The sequence below is a fragment of the Capricornis sumatraensis genome, chromosome 2, assembly GCF_032405125.1.
Source record: "Capricornis sumatraensis isolate serow.1 chromosome 2, serow.2, whole genome shotgun sequence".
Classification (NCBI taxonomy): Eukaryota; Metazoa; Chordata; class Mammalia; order Artiodactyla; family Bovidae; genus Capricornis; species Capricornis sumatraensis.
Window position 1 is genome coordinate 95,606,651 of NC_091070.1, and position 13,860 is coordinate 95,620,510.

General features: G+C 43.0%; 1 protein-coding gene across 1 annotated transcript in view; it reads left to right on the forward strand.

Annotated features, from left to right (window-relative positions):
- The first annotated feature begins 2,005 nt into the window (after positions 1-2,005).
- The window catches only part of SIMC1 (SUMO interacting motifs containing 1), an 82,838-nt gene continuing 70,983 nt past the window's right edge, over positions 2,006-13,860 (forward strand). The window contains exon 1 of the mRNA XM_068965438.1: positions 2,006-2,134. Coding sequence (XP_068821539.1) covers positions 2,006-2,134 — 129 coding nt within the window. The remainder of the gene's footprint in view (positions 2,135-13,860) is intronic.

Below are 13,860 nucleotides of genomic sequence, written 5' to 3' on the forward strand. Positions count from 1 at the left end.
CAGACAACTCTTCATAGACAGTCTTGCAGAGAACATTCTTTCTCCCTTCTCCTCATCCCTACTTAGCTGGAGCAAGAGCTAAGGTGAGAAACCTAAAGATGCAAGTGAGTGCAAGAATTATTTAGGGGGTAAAAGAGATAGGATTTGTTGAGAGCATAAAGCTCAGATTTCTGACTTGAGCAATTACTGGCTGGTGGTACCACCAGTCACTGAAGGAGGGAACATAGAGAAGAAACAGGCTTTATTTCTGGAGAGCAGGGTTCAGTTCAGTTCAGTTGCTGTCGTGTCTGACTCTGCGACCCCATGAATCCCAGCACGCCAGGCCTCCCTGTCCATCACCAACTCCCGGAGTTCACAGGGTAGGGGACAGGTATTTTTGAGTTCACTTTTGGACATACTCAACTTGAGATGCCCGTGAGGCTCAACAGACATTTGGATATATACATCCGGAACTTTGAAGACAGGGCTGGGCTGAAGATAAACATATGGGATTCACCACCATAAAAAAAGTATCATTAAAGCATTGGAAATGGTTGAGATTGTGTAGGCAGAGTAAGCAAAGGTCATGAGGAACTCTATGATTTAAGGAGTAACTTAGAGGACTTACTAAGTAAATCAGCTAAGGAGAATGAAAAGAAGTTGTAACAGAGGTGTGAGTCACAGAAACCCAGAAAAGAAGTTAAACTAAATGTTTAATAGCACTTGGTGAAGATAAAAAACTTAATGAATCCCTTCACAAGGATGATTTCCAATATACCACCAGAACATCTGAAATCTGTTGGCCACCGACCTGTGGGTTTTCGATGCAGCGGACCCCACAATAGCAGCACTGACATCACCTGGGATCGCGTTAAAAATGGGTGGCCCCACCTCATACCTACTAAATCAGAAAGTCTGGGGTGGCGTCCAGGCTTCTGTTTTAACAAGCCTCGTGGGTGATTCTGATCCTCACTAAGGTTTGAGAATCGCTGCTCTAGAAGGTGCTTAGATAGCACCTGAGAGCCATTCCTTTAGGAACCAATCCCCTTTTTGATAAACTCATTTTCCTTTGGATCTGTTAATAACATGTTGCCAAATTGCTAGAGCCTGAGCAGCAAGATTGGGTCAATACTCCACATTTATTGTAACGCAATTCCTATCCTATACCAACTACTGACCACTTCTCTGTCCACTGGGTTCTTTTTTGCTCTTCATTACATCTAACTATTCACAACTGTCTGCTCCTTCGCTGCTTCTCTTTGTGCATTTTTTCCCAATCTCTGATCCTGCTATCAACTGAACAAATCTCTAAATCTTAGTTTAAATTCCTGAGTGACATAGATCGTTGGTGAAACCCGCAAATTGGTACAACTTAGTTATTCTGCCTCACTTATCAAAACAACAGCAACAGCGCCTTCGACTTAGTAATTCCACTTCTGGGAAGTGATCCTACAGAGGGGCCTGCATGTGTGCACAAAGAAGGGGGCCTTTCTCCCCCTACTCAACCAAAGGCCAGCTCACCCACCTTCAGTCAATCCCCCCCCACCTAACCGCACTCCGCCAGTCCAAGCCTGGGTCCCATACTCAAAGGGCTTCTCCGGGTGAGTCCGTTGAAGCCCTTAATGGTGGTTAGAAAAGCCTATTCACACCTCACTTCACACTGGAGTCAGTTGAAAGCAGCGGGGAAAGCCCTCACAGCCTCAGCGTCCCGCACGACCGGCCCCAACACCAGCCCAAGCCGGCTGCGACTTGATCTTTCCCCCTTCTCTGTTTTCTCCTCCGGAAGGGAAGACCAGGGCCACTGCCAACTACCGTGACGGCGGCCCTGACTCGGCCGCTCGCCGCCCGCCGCGCGCCGCCAGGGGGCGGGCCCCCGGAGGGCAGGGGGCGGGGCCGGCGGGGGGAAGGGGCGGGGCCGGCGGGCTGGCTCTGGACGTCGTCGGCCCCCGCCTCAGCAGCAGGAACCGAAGTCGCTGCCGCCAGGGTCGCTGGTCGCCCGCGCGCTGTCTCGGCCGGTCCCGCAGCCATGGAGGACTTCATTGTGATCTCGGACGACAGCGGCTCCGAGAGCTCCGGGGGGACCCGCTCGGGCCGGGCGCGGAGGCTCCGCCGGGCCCTGTCCCGGACCCCGGGCGCGCTGCCCCGCCGGACTGTGGTGAGTGAGCGAGCCGCCGCTCGCCGAGCCCCGCTGCGGCCGGAGCCCCCGCCGCTCGCACAGCTCTCGACCCACCCGCTGCTTTCCGCGGCTCCGCCGCCCGCCCCCGGGCGCCTCACAGCTGCAGCCGCTTCCCGCCTTCCCGGTGTTAGTCGCCCCGAAGAGCGCGGCGGGCCCCGGGTCGAGACGCTGGGCCTCCCGGGCTCCGCGCTCAAGCCCGAGAGCGGCTGAGGCTGGAGAGTGGCCGCCGGGCACATGGACGAGGTCCTGGCGCGCCAGGTGCGGGGGCCGCTGGAGCCCACAGCCGGCGGCGGTCCTCAGGCCAGGCCGCGGGCTGCCCCGAGCCTTGGGCGGGGGCCGGGAACACACGGGGTCCCCTGGGGAGACCCGGACCTCGAGGCGGGCGTGCGGGAGCGCGTAACTGTTTAGCCTGTGGTGTGTACAGATGTGTGCAGGGAGGTAACAGGAGCCCGGGCGGGGAGGGAGGGAAGCTGGGGCCTGGGCCCGACGGTGGCCAAGCTCCAGGGCCTGGCAGTCGAGCGAGGGGCCGGATTTTGGAGTTGTGCGGGAGGGCGGTTTATGGCGCTTCGCAAACATTTACCAAGGTCTAAAGGAATAGGGAGGGAAACATCCATGATTTCTTTACCCCTCGGGCTCATTAGTCTTTGTCCTTCTGCCTAAAGTGGTGAATAAAATATCTATGGTCCCTGCCTTTCTAGAATCCTCCACAGATATTTATTGAGCCCCTACTATGGGCCAGGTGTACTAAGAGCTGGGGATACGATGAAGAACACAACATTCCCGGCTTCTGTCATAGAAGGTGATAGAATCAACAAGTAGCTATAGAATACTCAAAGGATGGGAGGTGGGCGGGGCTTTTTCGGTTCAACATCAGACTTCCAACAATCTTCCTAGCCTCTTAAAGCCACACCCCAGAAATAACAGAATTGTCAAGCTGATGTTATTTGTAAACGCCTTTCTTCCTGTGTAAATACTTAATCAAGGCAACTCCAGCTTCTGCCCCTCCAATCCCCTTCCCAGCGTCTTGAGTCCCTAAGCCTCCACTGTGAGCCACTTCTGTGTCTCAGGTATAGTGTTAAATCTAGGAGGTCACTATAAGAATGAATGGCACGCAAAACCAATTAACCTATACTGCTGTGTTGCCATGGTTCAAGCAAGAGGAATTCTCTATAACTTTCAGTAAATAATTTAGAAGAGATGGACAGACAAGAGATTTTCAAGGTAAAAGTGACTGGATGTCCCTAGTACAGTGTGGGGGACATACTAGATATATTTGTTGGATGAAAGAAGGTTGACAGAATGGGGGAGAGAGCAGTTCAGACGGTCGTTTGATGGTGACAGTGAATATAACAGAAGCAGGCTTAAGGTGGCAGAAAAGCTGCATTCAGTTTGGGCCTCAGAGGACTTGAACTCTGGAGAACAGTCAGGATTGGAAAGATTTGGTAATTATCTAAATAGAAAGAAGCACTGAAGGTCTAATTATGATTGAGATAATCAAGGGAAAGAATGTAGAAAGAAAAAAGGTGGAAGAAAAAAGTACTGCAGAATAACCCTCAACTGCCTCTCCTGGTTTTTCCTCTTCCCTCCTCCTCCTCCTCTCAGTCCCCCTTTAACTTTGTACTTCCTACCAACTTTGCTTTTTCCACCCAAGTGGTGTCCACCTCCCGTCATCCTGAGCCAGCTTCCTCCTTCAAGTGTACAGATGTCATCCTTAGCCAAGTCTGTGATATGTGCTATAACCCTGCTTGCACATACGTAGGGGTGCTCACAAACTTCCCCTCCTCCTCTGTGACCACTCAATCAAGCATTCTGAGTGGGAGCCGTTTAGAACTGAAGAGAAGTGAAAGGTATGTTCCAGAGTAGCACCCAATGTAAATCTCGCTTCTCCAGATATTTACTCCAGCTTTCTCAGAACTCCTGGCTGGTTCTCCTTTTATCCTTCTTGCAAGTTATAAGGGTGGTAGGATAACCACACAAAATATCAGAGTCATTAAGAGACTCTCAGGCACCTTTGTCCAGGTTTTCCTCAAGGCCCTGAGGTCAGAGAAACCTCTGTTTAAATCAAGAACTCCCCCAACTCTACTTCCAATCCGCCCAACAGCTCTGGGAGCTTTGGCAAGTTCTGTTGTCTCTTTCAGCTTCTGCATTTGAGAACATTAATACCTACCTGGCAGGACCATTAGAAGGTTTTTAATGAAACAATGCAAGGATAGTGCCCAATATAAATGATAGCCTTTGCTACACTTTATGCTGTTTTCTCAAGCTTGGCAAGCAATGAAATAAAAGAAACAAGTTTTGTGATTTTTTTTTTTTCTTTTTTGCAAATATTGACTGAGGGGAAACAACTTGCTTGAATTCAGGAAATCAGAAAGCCACCTCCTATGCTGAAGTTGATGTTTCTGAACTTCTGGTCTTAACCTGGGCTTTAGACTTCAGTAAGTTGATGAAATGTGTCTGTGTTTTTTATATTTATTGCTTCCCCCTCTTCCCCCTACACACACACTTATAAAAGCAGAACATGTTCAGCTAATTTTGGTTCACCTAATTACAAAGATTGAGAAATGTATACAAAAGAAAATTTTAATTGCCATTAATCTCACCATACAAAGATAACCAATGCTAACATTTTGAAGTATGCCTGCCTAAACTTTTCTTTGTGAGTGCCAGTGTGCGCTCATACACAAATGTGTCTCCCACTGTGTTTTTGCAAAAATGAAATCTTGCTATACTTCTTTCTTTGGTTTGCCTTTTTGTCTTAATACACTTTTCTACATCAACAAATATACATTTTCACCAATATTTATAATGTATTTCATTATACAGATTTATAATTACATGTACCTTTTCCTATAAATGGATATTATGTTGCCATTTCTAAATTTTCTCTGTTATAAAACAAGTCAGAAATTTCCTCATAAATAATCTTTGTACCTTTGTTCATTTGTTTGTTTAGGATAAGTTCCTCTTAGAAGTGAGATTGCTAAGTCTAAAGGTATGCCCTCTTCCAGGACTTTTGATATATATTGTCAAATTTCCTACAGAAATTGTACACCAATTATATTTTCACAGTACCGCTTTCTCTACTACTTACTTACCCCTAGATACTGTCAATTTACCAAATATGTAAATAATTATGGAACACTTACTATATGCCAGATACTCTTGTTGGCATACAGTTGCTAAGAATGCAGCTAAAAATACAAAACCAAGTCCCTGTTTTTGTGGAGATTTCATTTTAGTCAGAGGGAGACAAAGAGTAAACAATCACATAGGTGTCCTATCAGATGATACACAGAGTGTTAGAAAGAAAAGTAAGACATTTTTGGTTTTTCAGTATTTGCTGGTTTGATAGCTAGATTCTGTGAGTTGTCATGGTTTTAAATTTTTTTTTGGTTGTAGGTAGTGATTCATTCTCTCATTAAATACTTGTTGAGCACATGCTCTGTCCCTGGGTACCAAAGGTGAACAAGGTGAAAGTGTACCTATGTTCTGGGGAAATAGCAATAAACTAAGAAATAAGTGAACAGTATAATAGAGAACAACTTGGGTGGGTTTGGGAACGTTAGATTGTGTCTTCAAAGAAGACCTCTCTGAAGAGTTAATATTTGATCTGAGAACAAAATGACAGATTTGTTAGGAGAAGATCTTGGGGAATTAAAGTAACAGCAAAGGGTGTAGCAAAAGCAAAGATTGGAAATAAGAAGGCACATGACCAACTGGAGGAATCAAAAGGCCAGTGGGGCTAGAATGTAAGGGACGGACAGAGTTGGAAAGTGATGAGAAGTAGGTGGACTAGACTATATAAGGCCTGTAGACCACGATAAGGAATTTGGATTTTATTCTTATGTAATAAGAAATCTTTGAAGGGTCTTAAGCAGGGGAATAACATGATCTAATTTATATTTTAAAAAGTGACTTTAGCTACTGTGAGAAGGAAAGACTGTAAGGTAGGGTGACCATATAATTTATCATCCAGATGGGGATCCTTTTGCAAATGAAAGAGGTTGCTAACTGGACAGGGTGTCAAACAACAAGTAAAAACTGAAACTGTCCCATACAAACCAGTTTCACTTTACTGTAAGGGAACAAAAGTGGAAGCAAAGAGATTTGTCTTGGAGGTTGCAGTAGTAGTCCAGACCAGAGATCATCGTAGCTTTGTAGGTGGTGCGACTAGATAACTGGAGGGATATGGAAGGTACCAATGAAGTAAAATCAACTGGTCATAAAACAGCAGGACCCTGAGGTCATTGCCTTGTACGTCCTCTGCCTTTTGTCCGTGGAAAAACTTTAGCTACATAGTAAGTTTAATCAGAGAAGTAAGAACATGCAGAAACAAAGGAAAGCAGTCAAGGAGACCAAGTAATAATAATTTAGTCCGTAAACAAAGTCAAGGACCTTTCCTTCCTTCTCAAGCACTATAGATAACATTCTGAGCCAAATCCTGTGAGCTGTCTTATGGTTACTGAAACCCGAACCAGGTAGAAGTTAACCACATAATGACCAGACTGTAACCATGACATGAAGTGAAGTGAAGTCACTCAGTCGTGTCCAACTCTTTGTGACCCCATGGACTGTAGCCCACCAGGCTTCTCTGTCCATGGGATTCTCCAGGCAAGAATACTGGAGTGGGTTGCCATTTCCTTCTCCAGGGGATCTTCCTGACCCAGGGATCGAACCCAGGTCTCCCACATTGCAGGCAGAGGCTTTAACCTCTGAGCCACCAGGGAAACCATGACATAAGCTGCCACAATTCCAAGAATTGGCTTCAAAGAAGTGAGAACAAACCAACCCTGAAACTGAAGACTAACTGTACTTAAAACAACCAAGGTGACACTGATCAGACCACTGATGACCAATTTCAAGGTGATTGTCAGAGCTGACTGTACAGTTTCTGCATGTAGCCCCTTCCCTTAGCCTATAAAAGCTCTTGTCCACTGATTTTCAGGGGGCAGAGTTGGCCTTTAGATAGGTGTCCACCCTCTACACCCCCCATACCCTAGCTGCTGGCATCCAAAGTAAAGCAAACTTTCCTTTCCAACAACCTTGCCTCTTTATTGACTTTCTGAATGACAAGCAGCCAGACCCTACTTTTGGTTACAGTCCTGATCCTTGGTTGTGGTTAATGAGGGGAAGGGGGGATTCCTGAATGATGCCTTGGTTTGTCCCTAGCAACTGGATGCAGGTTGGTGTCAGTCATTGACATGAGGATGTCTTGTGGAGGAACAGGGTTAGAGGAAAGATTCATGAATTCTTAAATGTAGTGTGCTATATCTGTGTGAGTGTGTGTATATATAGTTTATGAGAGTTAATTGCCTGTTTTTGTCCTGGTGGATTTTTTGTGGATTTTTTTGTTTTTGTTTTACTAATTTGTCAGTTTTACTTGGACTTCTCAGGTGTTGCTAGTAGTAAAGAGACACAAGAGATGTGGGTTCAATCCCTCAGTTGGGAAGATCTCTGAGAAGGAAATGGCAACCCACTCCCATATTCTTGTCTGGAGAATCCCATGGACAGAGGAGCCTGGCAGGCTGCAATCAGTAGAGTCAGACATAACTGAAGCAACTTAGCATAGTTTTACTTACATAGTGAAGACTTTTTTAATAGGTTGGATTGGGTCCTCCAAAAAGATGTGTTGAAGCTCCCAGTGCCACTACAGAATGTGACTTTATTTGAAAATTAAGTCTTTGCAGATGTAATCAGTGAAGATGAGATCATAGAAAGTAGGGTGGGCCCTTAGTCTGATATAAGTAATATCTTTATAAGATGTGAAGACAGAGGAAGAACACTGTGAGACTATGGGAGTTATGCAACTGCAAATCAATGAACATCAGAAGGTAAGAGAAGGGCACAGAACAGTTTTTCCCGACAGCATTTAAGAGAGCGTGGTCCTGCAGACACCTTAATTTTGAACTTCTGAGCCTCCAGAACTGTGAAAAACAACAAAAAGACCAGGAACAAGTCAAGGACATCCTCTCTTACCAATGCTTTTCAGCATTGTACTGGAAGTCCTAGCTGATGTTATTAGGCAAGAAAAAGTATACAGATTAGGAAAGAAGAAATAAAATTTTTACTCAAAGATGTCATTATTGCCTATGTAGAAAAAATCCAAAAGAATTAGCAACCAAAAAAAAAATACTAATAAGTAATAATAGCAACATTGTAGGATGCAAGGTCACTTTACAAAAGTCATCACAGGATGCAAGGTCACTTTACAAAAGTCACCACTTTCCTATATACCAGCAGTGAACAAGGGGAATTTGAAATTAAAAACATACTACCATTTACATCAAAACTGTAAAAATTAAATACAAATCTCATAAAACATCTACGAGAGAGATCTATATGAGGAGAACTGTAAAACTGATAAAATATATCAAAGAAGAAATAAATGGAGATATATTCCATGTTCTAGAAAAACATCTGCTTTATTGACTACACCAAAGCCTTTGGCTGGATCACAACAAACTGTGGAAAATTCTGAAAGAGATAGGAATACCAGACCACCTGAGGTGCCTCCTGAGAAATCTGTATGCAGGTCAAGAAGCAACAGTTAGAACTGGACGTGGAACAACAGACTGATTCCAGACTGGGAAAGGAGTCTGTCAAGGCTGTATATTGTCATCCTGCTTATTTAACTTATATGCAGAGTACATCATGTGAAATGCCGGGCTGGATGAAGCACAAGCTGGAATCAAGATTGCTGGGAGAAATATCAATAACCTCAGATATGCAGATGACACCACCCTTATGGCAGAAAGTGAAGAGGAACTGAAGAACCTCTTAATGAAAGTGAAAGAGGAGAGTGATGCTTAAAACTCAGCATTCAAAAAACTAAGATCATTGCATCCAGTCCCATCACTTCATAGCAGATAGATGGGGAAACAATGGAAACAGTGTCAGACTTTATTTTCTTGGGCTCCAAAATCACTGCAGATGGTGACTGAAGCCAAGAAATTAAAAGACACTTGCTCCTTGGAAGAAAAGCTATGACCAACCTAGACAGCATATTAAAAAGCAGAAACATTACTTTGCCAACAAAGATCTATTTTGTCAAAGCTATGGTTTTTCCAGTAGTCATATATGGATGTGAGAGTTGGATCATAAAGAAAGCTGAGTGCAGAAGAATTGTGCTTTTGAACTGTGGTACTGGAGAAGACTCTTGAAAGTCCCTTGGACTGCAAGGAGATCAAACCAGCCAATCCTAAAGGAAATCAGTCCTGAATATTCATTGGAAGGACTGATGCTGAAGCTGAAACTCCAATACTTTGGCCACCTGATGAGAACTAACTCACTGGAAAAGACTCTGATGCCTTCTGATTGAAGGCAGGAGGAGAAGGAGACAGCAGAGGATAAGATGGTTGGATGGATGCATCACCGACCTGATGGACGTGAGTTTGAGCAAGCTCTGGGAGTTGGTGATGGACAAGAAAGCCTGGCGTGCTGCAGTCCTTGGGGTTGCAAAGAATCAGACACGACTAAGTGACTGAACTGAACTGATCACATGTTCATGGAAAGGAAAACAATATTGTTAAGATGTCAGTTCTTATGAACCTTATCTATAGATTCAATGCAATCCTGATCAAAATTCTAGCAAGTTATTTTGTAGATATCAGTAAACTGATTAACATTTATATGGAGAGGCAATTTGTTCTTGTTCAGTCACTTACATGTCTTGACTGCTTGAGACTCCATGGTCCTCGCTTCCGTGTCCTTCATTATCTCCTTGAATATGCTCGAACTCATGTCCATTGAGTCAGTAATGCTCCCAACCATCTCACCCTCTGCTGCCCCCTCCTCCTGCCCTCAATCATTCCCAGCATCAGAGTCTTTTCCAGTGAGTTGGCTCTTCGCATCAGATGGACAAAGTGTTGGAGCTTCAGCTTTCAGCATCAGTCCTTCCAATGAATATTCAGGGTTGATGTCCTTTAGGGTTGACTGATTTTATTTCCTTGCTGTCCAAGCGACTCTCAAGTCTTCTCTAGCACCACAATTTGAAAGCGTTCCTACAGCACTCAGCCTTCTTTATGGCCCAGCTTTCACATCCATACATGACTACTGGAAAAACCATAGCTTTGAGTATATGGACCTTTGTCAGCAAAGTGATGCCTGTGTTTTTTAATATGTTATCTAGGTTTGTCATAGCTTTCCTTCCAGGGAGCAAGCATCTTAATTTCATGGCTGCAGTCACAGTTCACCATGATTTTGGAGCCCAAGAAAATAAAATCTGCCACTATTTCCACTTTTTCTCCTTCTATTTGCCATGAAGTGATGGGACCAGATACCACAATCTTAGTTTTTTGAATGTTGAGTTTTAAGCCAGCTTTTTCACTCTGTTCTTTTCAGCCTCATCAAGAGGCTCTTTAATTCTTCTTCACTTTATGCCATTAGAGTGGTATCATCTGCACATCTGAGGTTTAAAAGGTAATCTTTTTATTTATTTATTTTGAAGGATAATTACTTTACAGAAATTTTATTGTTTTCTGTCAAACATCAGCATGAATCAGCCATAGGTATACATACATCCCTTCCCTCTTGAAACTCCCTCCCATCTCCCTCCCCATCCCACCCCTGTAAGTTGATACAGAGCCCCTGTTTGAGTTCCCTGAGACATAATGCAAATTCCCATTGGCTATCTATTTTACATATGGTGATGTAAATTTCCATGTTACTCTCTCCATACGTCTAATCCTCTCCTCCCCTCTCCTGTGTCCATAAGTTGGTTCTCTATGTCTGTTTCTCCATTGCTGCCTTGCAAATAAATTCATTGGTACCATCTTTCTAGATTCCATAAATATGCTTTAGTATACAGTATTTATCTTTCTCTTCCTGACTTATTTCACTCTGTATAATAGGCTCTAGGTTTATCCACTTCATTAGACCGGACTCAAATGCGTTCTTTTTTATGGCTAAGTAATAACCATTATGTATATGTACCACAATTTCTTTACCCGTTTATCTGTTAATAGACATCTAGGTTGCTTCCATTTTGTAGCTATTGTAAATAGTGCTGTAGTGAACATTGTCTCCCAGTAATCTTGATTCCAGTTGTGATACATTCAGCCCAGCATTTCACATGATGTACTCTTCATATAAGTTAAATAAACAGCATAATGATATACAGCCTTGATGTGGTCCTTTCCCAATTTTGAACCAGTCCATTGTTCCATGTCTGGTTCTAACTGTTGCTTCTTGATCCACAGACAGGTTTCTCAGGAGACAGGTAAAGTGGTCTGGTATTCCCTTTCTCTTTAAGAAGATGCAATAACCAACTGAATATTGGAGAAGAGCAAAGTCAGAGGACTGCCACTTTTGACTTCAGAACTTACTACAAACCACAGTAATCAAAACAGTATGGACTTGGTAAAAGAATAGACAAATAGATCAGTGGAACACCATAGAAAGCCCAGAAATAGACCCAAATTACACTAGTCAACTAATCTTTTACAGTGGAGCTAAAGTAATAGAATGGAGCAAAGATAGTTTTTTCAACAAATGGTGCTGGAGCAATTGGAGAGTCACAGGCAAAGAAATGAATCTAGACACAGACCTTACAACTTTCATAAAAATCAACTCAAAACCTGGATCATAGACCTGAACCTAGGATGCAAAACTATGAAATTCCTAGAAGATGGGAGAAAACCTAGATCACTTTGAATTTGGCGATGATGTTTTAGATATAACATTAAGAACATAATCCATGGAAGAAATAATTGCTAAACTGAACTTCACTACTACTAAAAACTTCTCTGTGAAAGACAGTAGAATGAGAAGATAAGCCACAGACTTGAAGAAAATATTTATGAAAGACACTGATAAAGGACTGTTACTGAAACTATGCACATAACTCCTAAAATCGACAGTAAGGAAACAAGCAACCTGATTAAAAAAAGGGCAAAAGACATAAACAGATACATCATAAAGAAGGCATACAGATGGCAAATAAAGGTATGAAGAGATGTTCAACACCATACACCATTAGGGAATTGCTAATTGAAACAACAGTGAACTATTATTGCATTTGGATTTTAGAATAGACAAAATCCAAAACACAACAACAAATGCTGGTGAGGATGTGGAATAATAGAATTCTCATTAATTACTAGTGGGAAAGCAAAATGGTACAGCAAATTTGGAAAACAGTTTGGCAGTTTTTTATAAAACTAATGTATTCTTCTTTGCATGAAATGTTCCCTTGGTATCTCTAATTTTCTAGAAGAGATCTCTAGTCTTTCCCATTCTGTTGTTTTCCTCTATTTCTTTGCATTGATCGCTGAGGAAGGCTTTCTTATCTCTTCTTGCTGTTCTTTGGAACTCTGCATTCAGATGCTTATATCTTTCCTTTTCTCCTTGGATTTTCGCTTCTCTTCTTTTCACAGCTATTTGTAAGGCCTCCCCAGACAGCCATTTTGCTTTTTTGCATTTCTTTTCCATGGGGATGGTCTTGATCCCTGTCTCCTGCACAATGTCATGAACCTCAGTCCATAGTTCATCAGGCACTCTATCTATCAGATCTCGTCCCTTGAATCTATTTCTCACTTCCACTGTATAAACATAAGGGATTTGATTTAGGTCATACCTGAATGGTCTAGTGGTTTTCCCTACTTTCTTCGACTTAAGTCTGAATTTGGCAATAAGGAGTTCATGAGCTGAGCCACAGTCAGCTCCTTGTCTTGTTTCTGTTGACTGTATAGAGCTTCTCCATCTTTGGCTGCAAAGAATATAATCACTCTGATTTTGGTGTTGACCATCTGCTGATGTGCATCTGTAGAGTATTCTCTTGTGTTGTTGGAAGAGGGTGTTTGCTATGACCAGTGCATTTTCTTGGCAAAACTCTATTAATCTTTGCCCTGTGTCATTCTGTATTCCAAGGCCAAATTTGCCTGTTACTCCAGGTGTTTCTTGACTTCCTACTTTTGCATTCCAGTCCCCTATAATGAAAAGGACATCTTTTGGGGGTGTTAGTTCTTAAAGGTCTTGTGGGTCTTCATAGAACCTTCAGCTTCAGCTTCTTCAGCATTACTGGTTGGGGCATAAGCTTGGATTACCATGATGTTGAATGGTTTGCCTTGGAAATGAACAGAGATCATTCTGTCATTTTTGAGACTGCATCCAAGTACTGCATTTCAGATTCTTTTGTTGACCATGATGGCTACTCCATTTCTTCTAAGGGATTCCTGCCTGCAGTAGTAGATATAATGGTCATCTGAGTTAAATTCACCCATTCCAATCCATTAGATATTAAGAAGAGGTGGCAAGAATACACAGAAGAACTGTACAAGAAAGATCTTCACGACCGAGATAATCACGATGATGTGATCACTCACCTAGAGCCAGACATCGTGGAATGTGAAGTCAAGTGGGCCTTAGAAAGCATCACTACGAACAAAGCTAGAGGAGGTGATGGAATTCCAGTTGAGCTATTTCAAATCCTAAAAGATGATGCTGTGAAAGTGCTTCACTCAATATGCCAGCAAATTTGGAAGACTCAGCAGTGGCCACAGGACTGGAAAAGATCGGTTTTCATTCCAGTCCTAAAGAAAGACAATGCCAAAGAATGCTCAAACTACTGCACAGTTGCACTCATCTCACACGCTAGTAAAGTAATTCTCCAAGCCAGGCTTCAGCAATACATGAACCGTGAACTTCCAGATGTTCAAGCTGGTTTTAGAAAAGGCAGAGGAACCAGACATCAAATTGCCAACATCCGC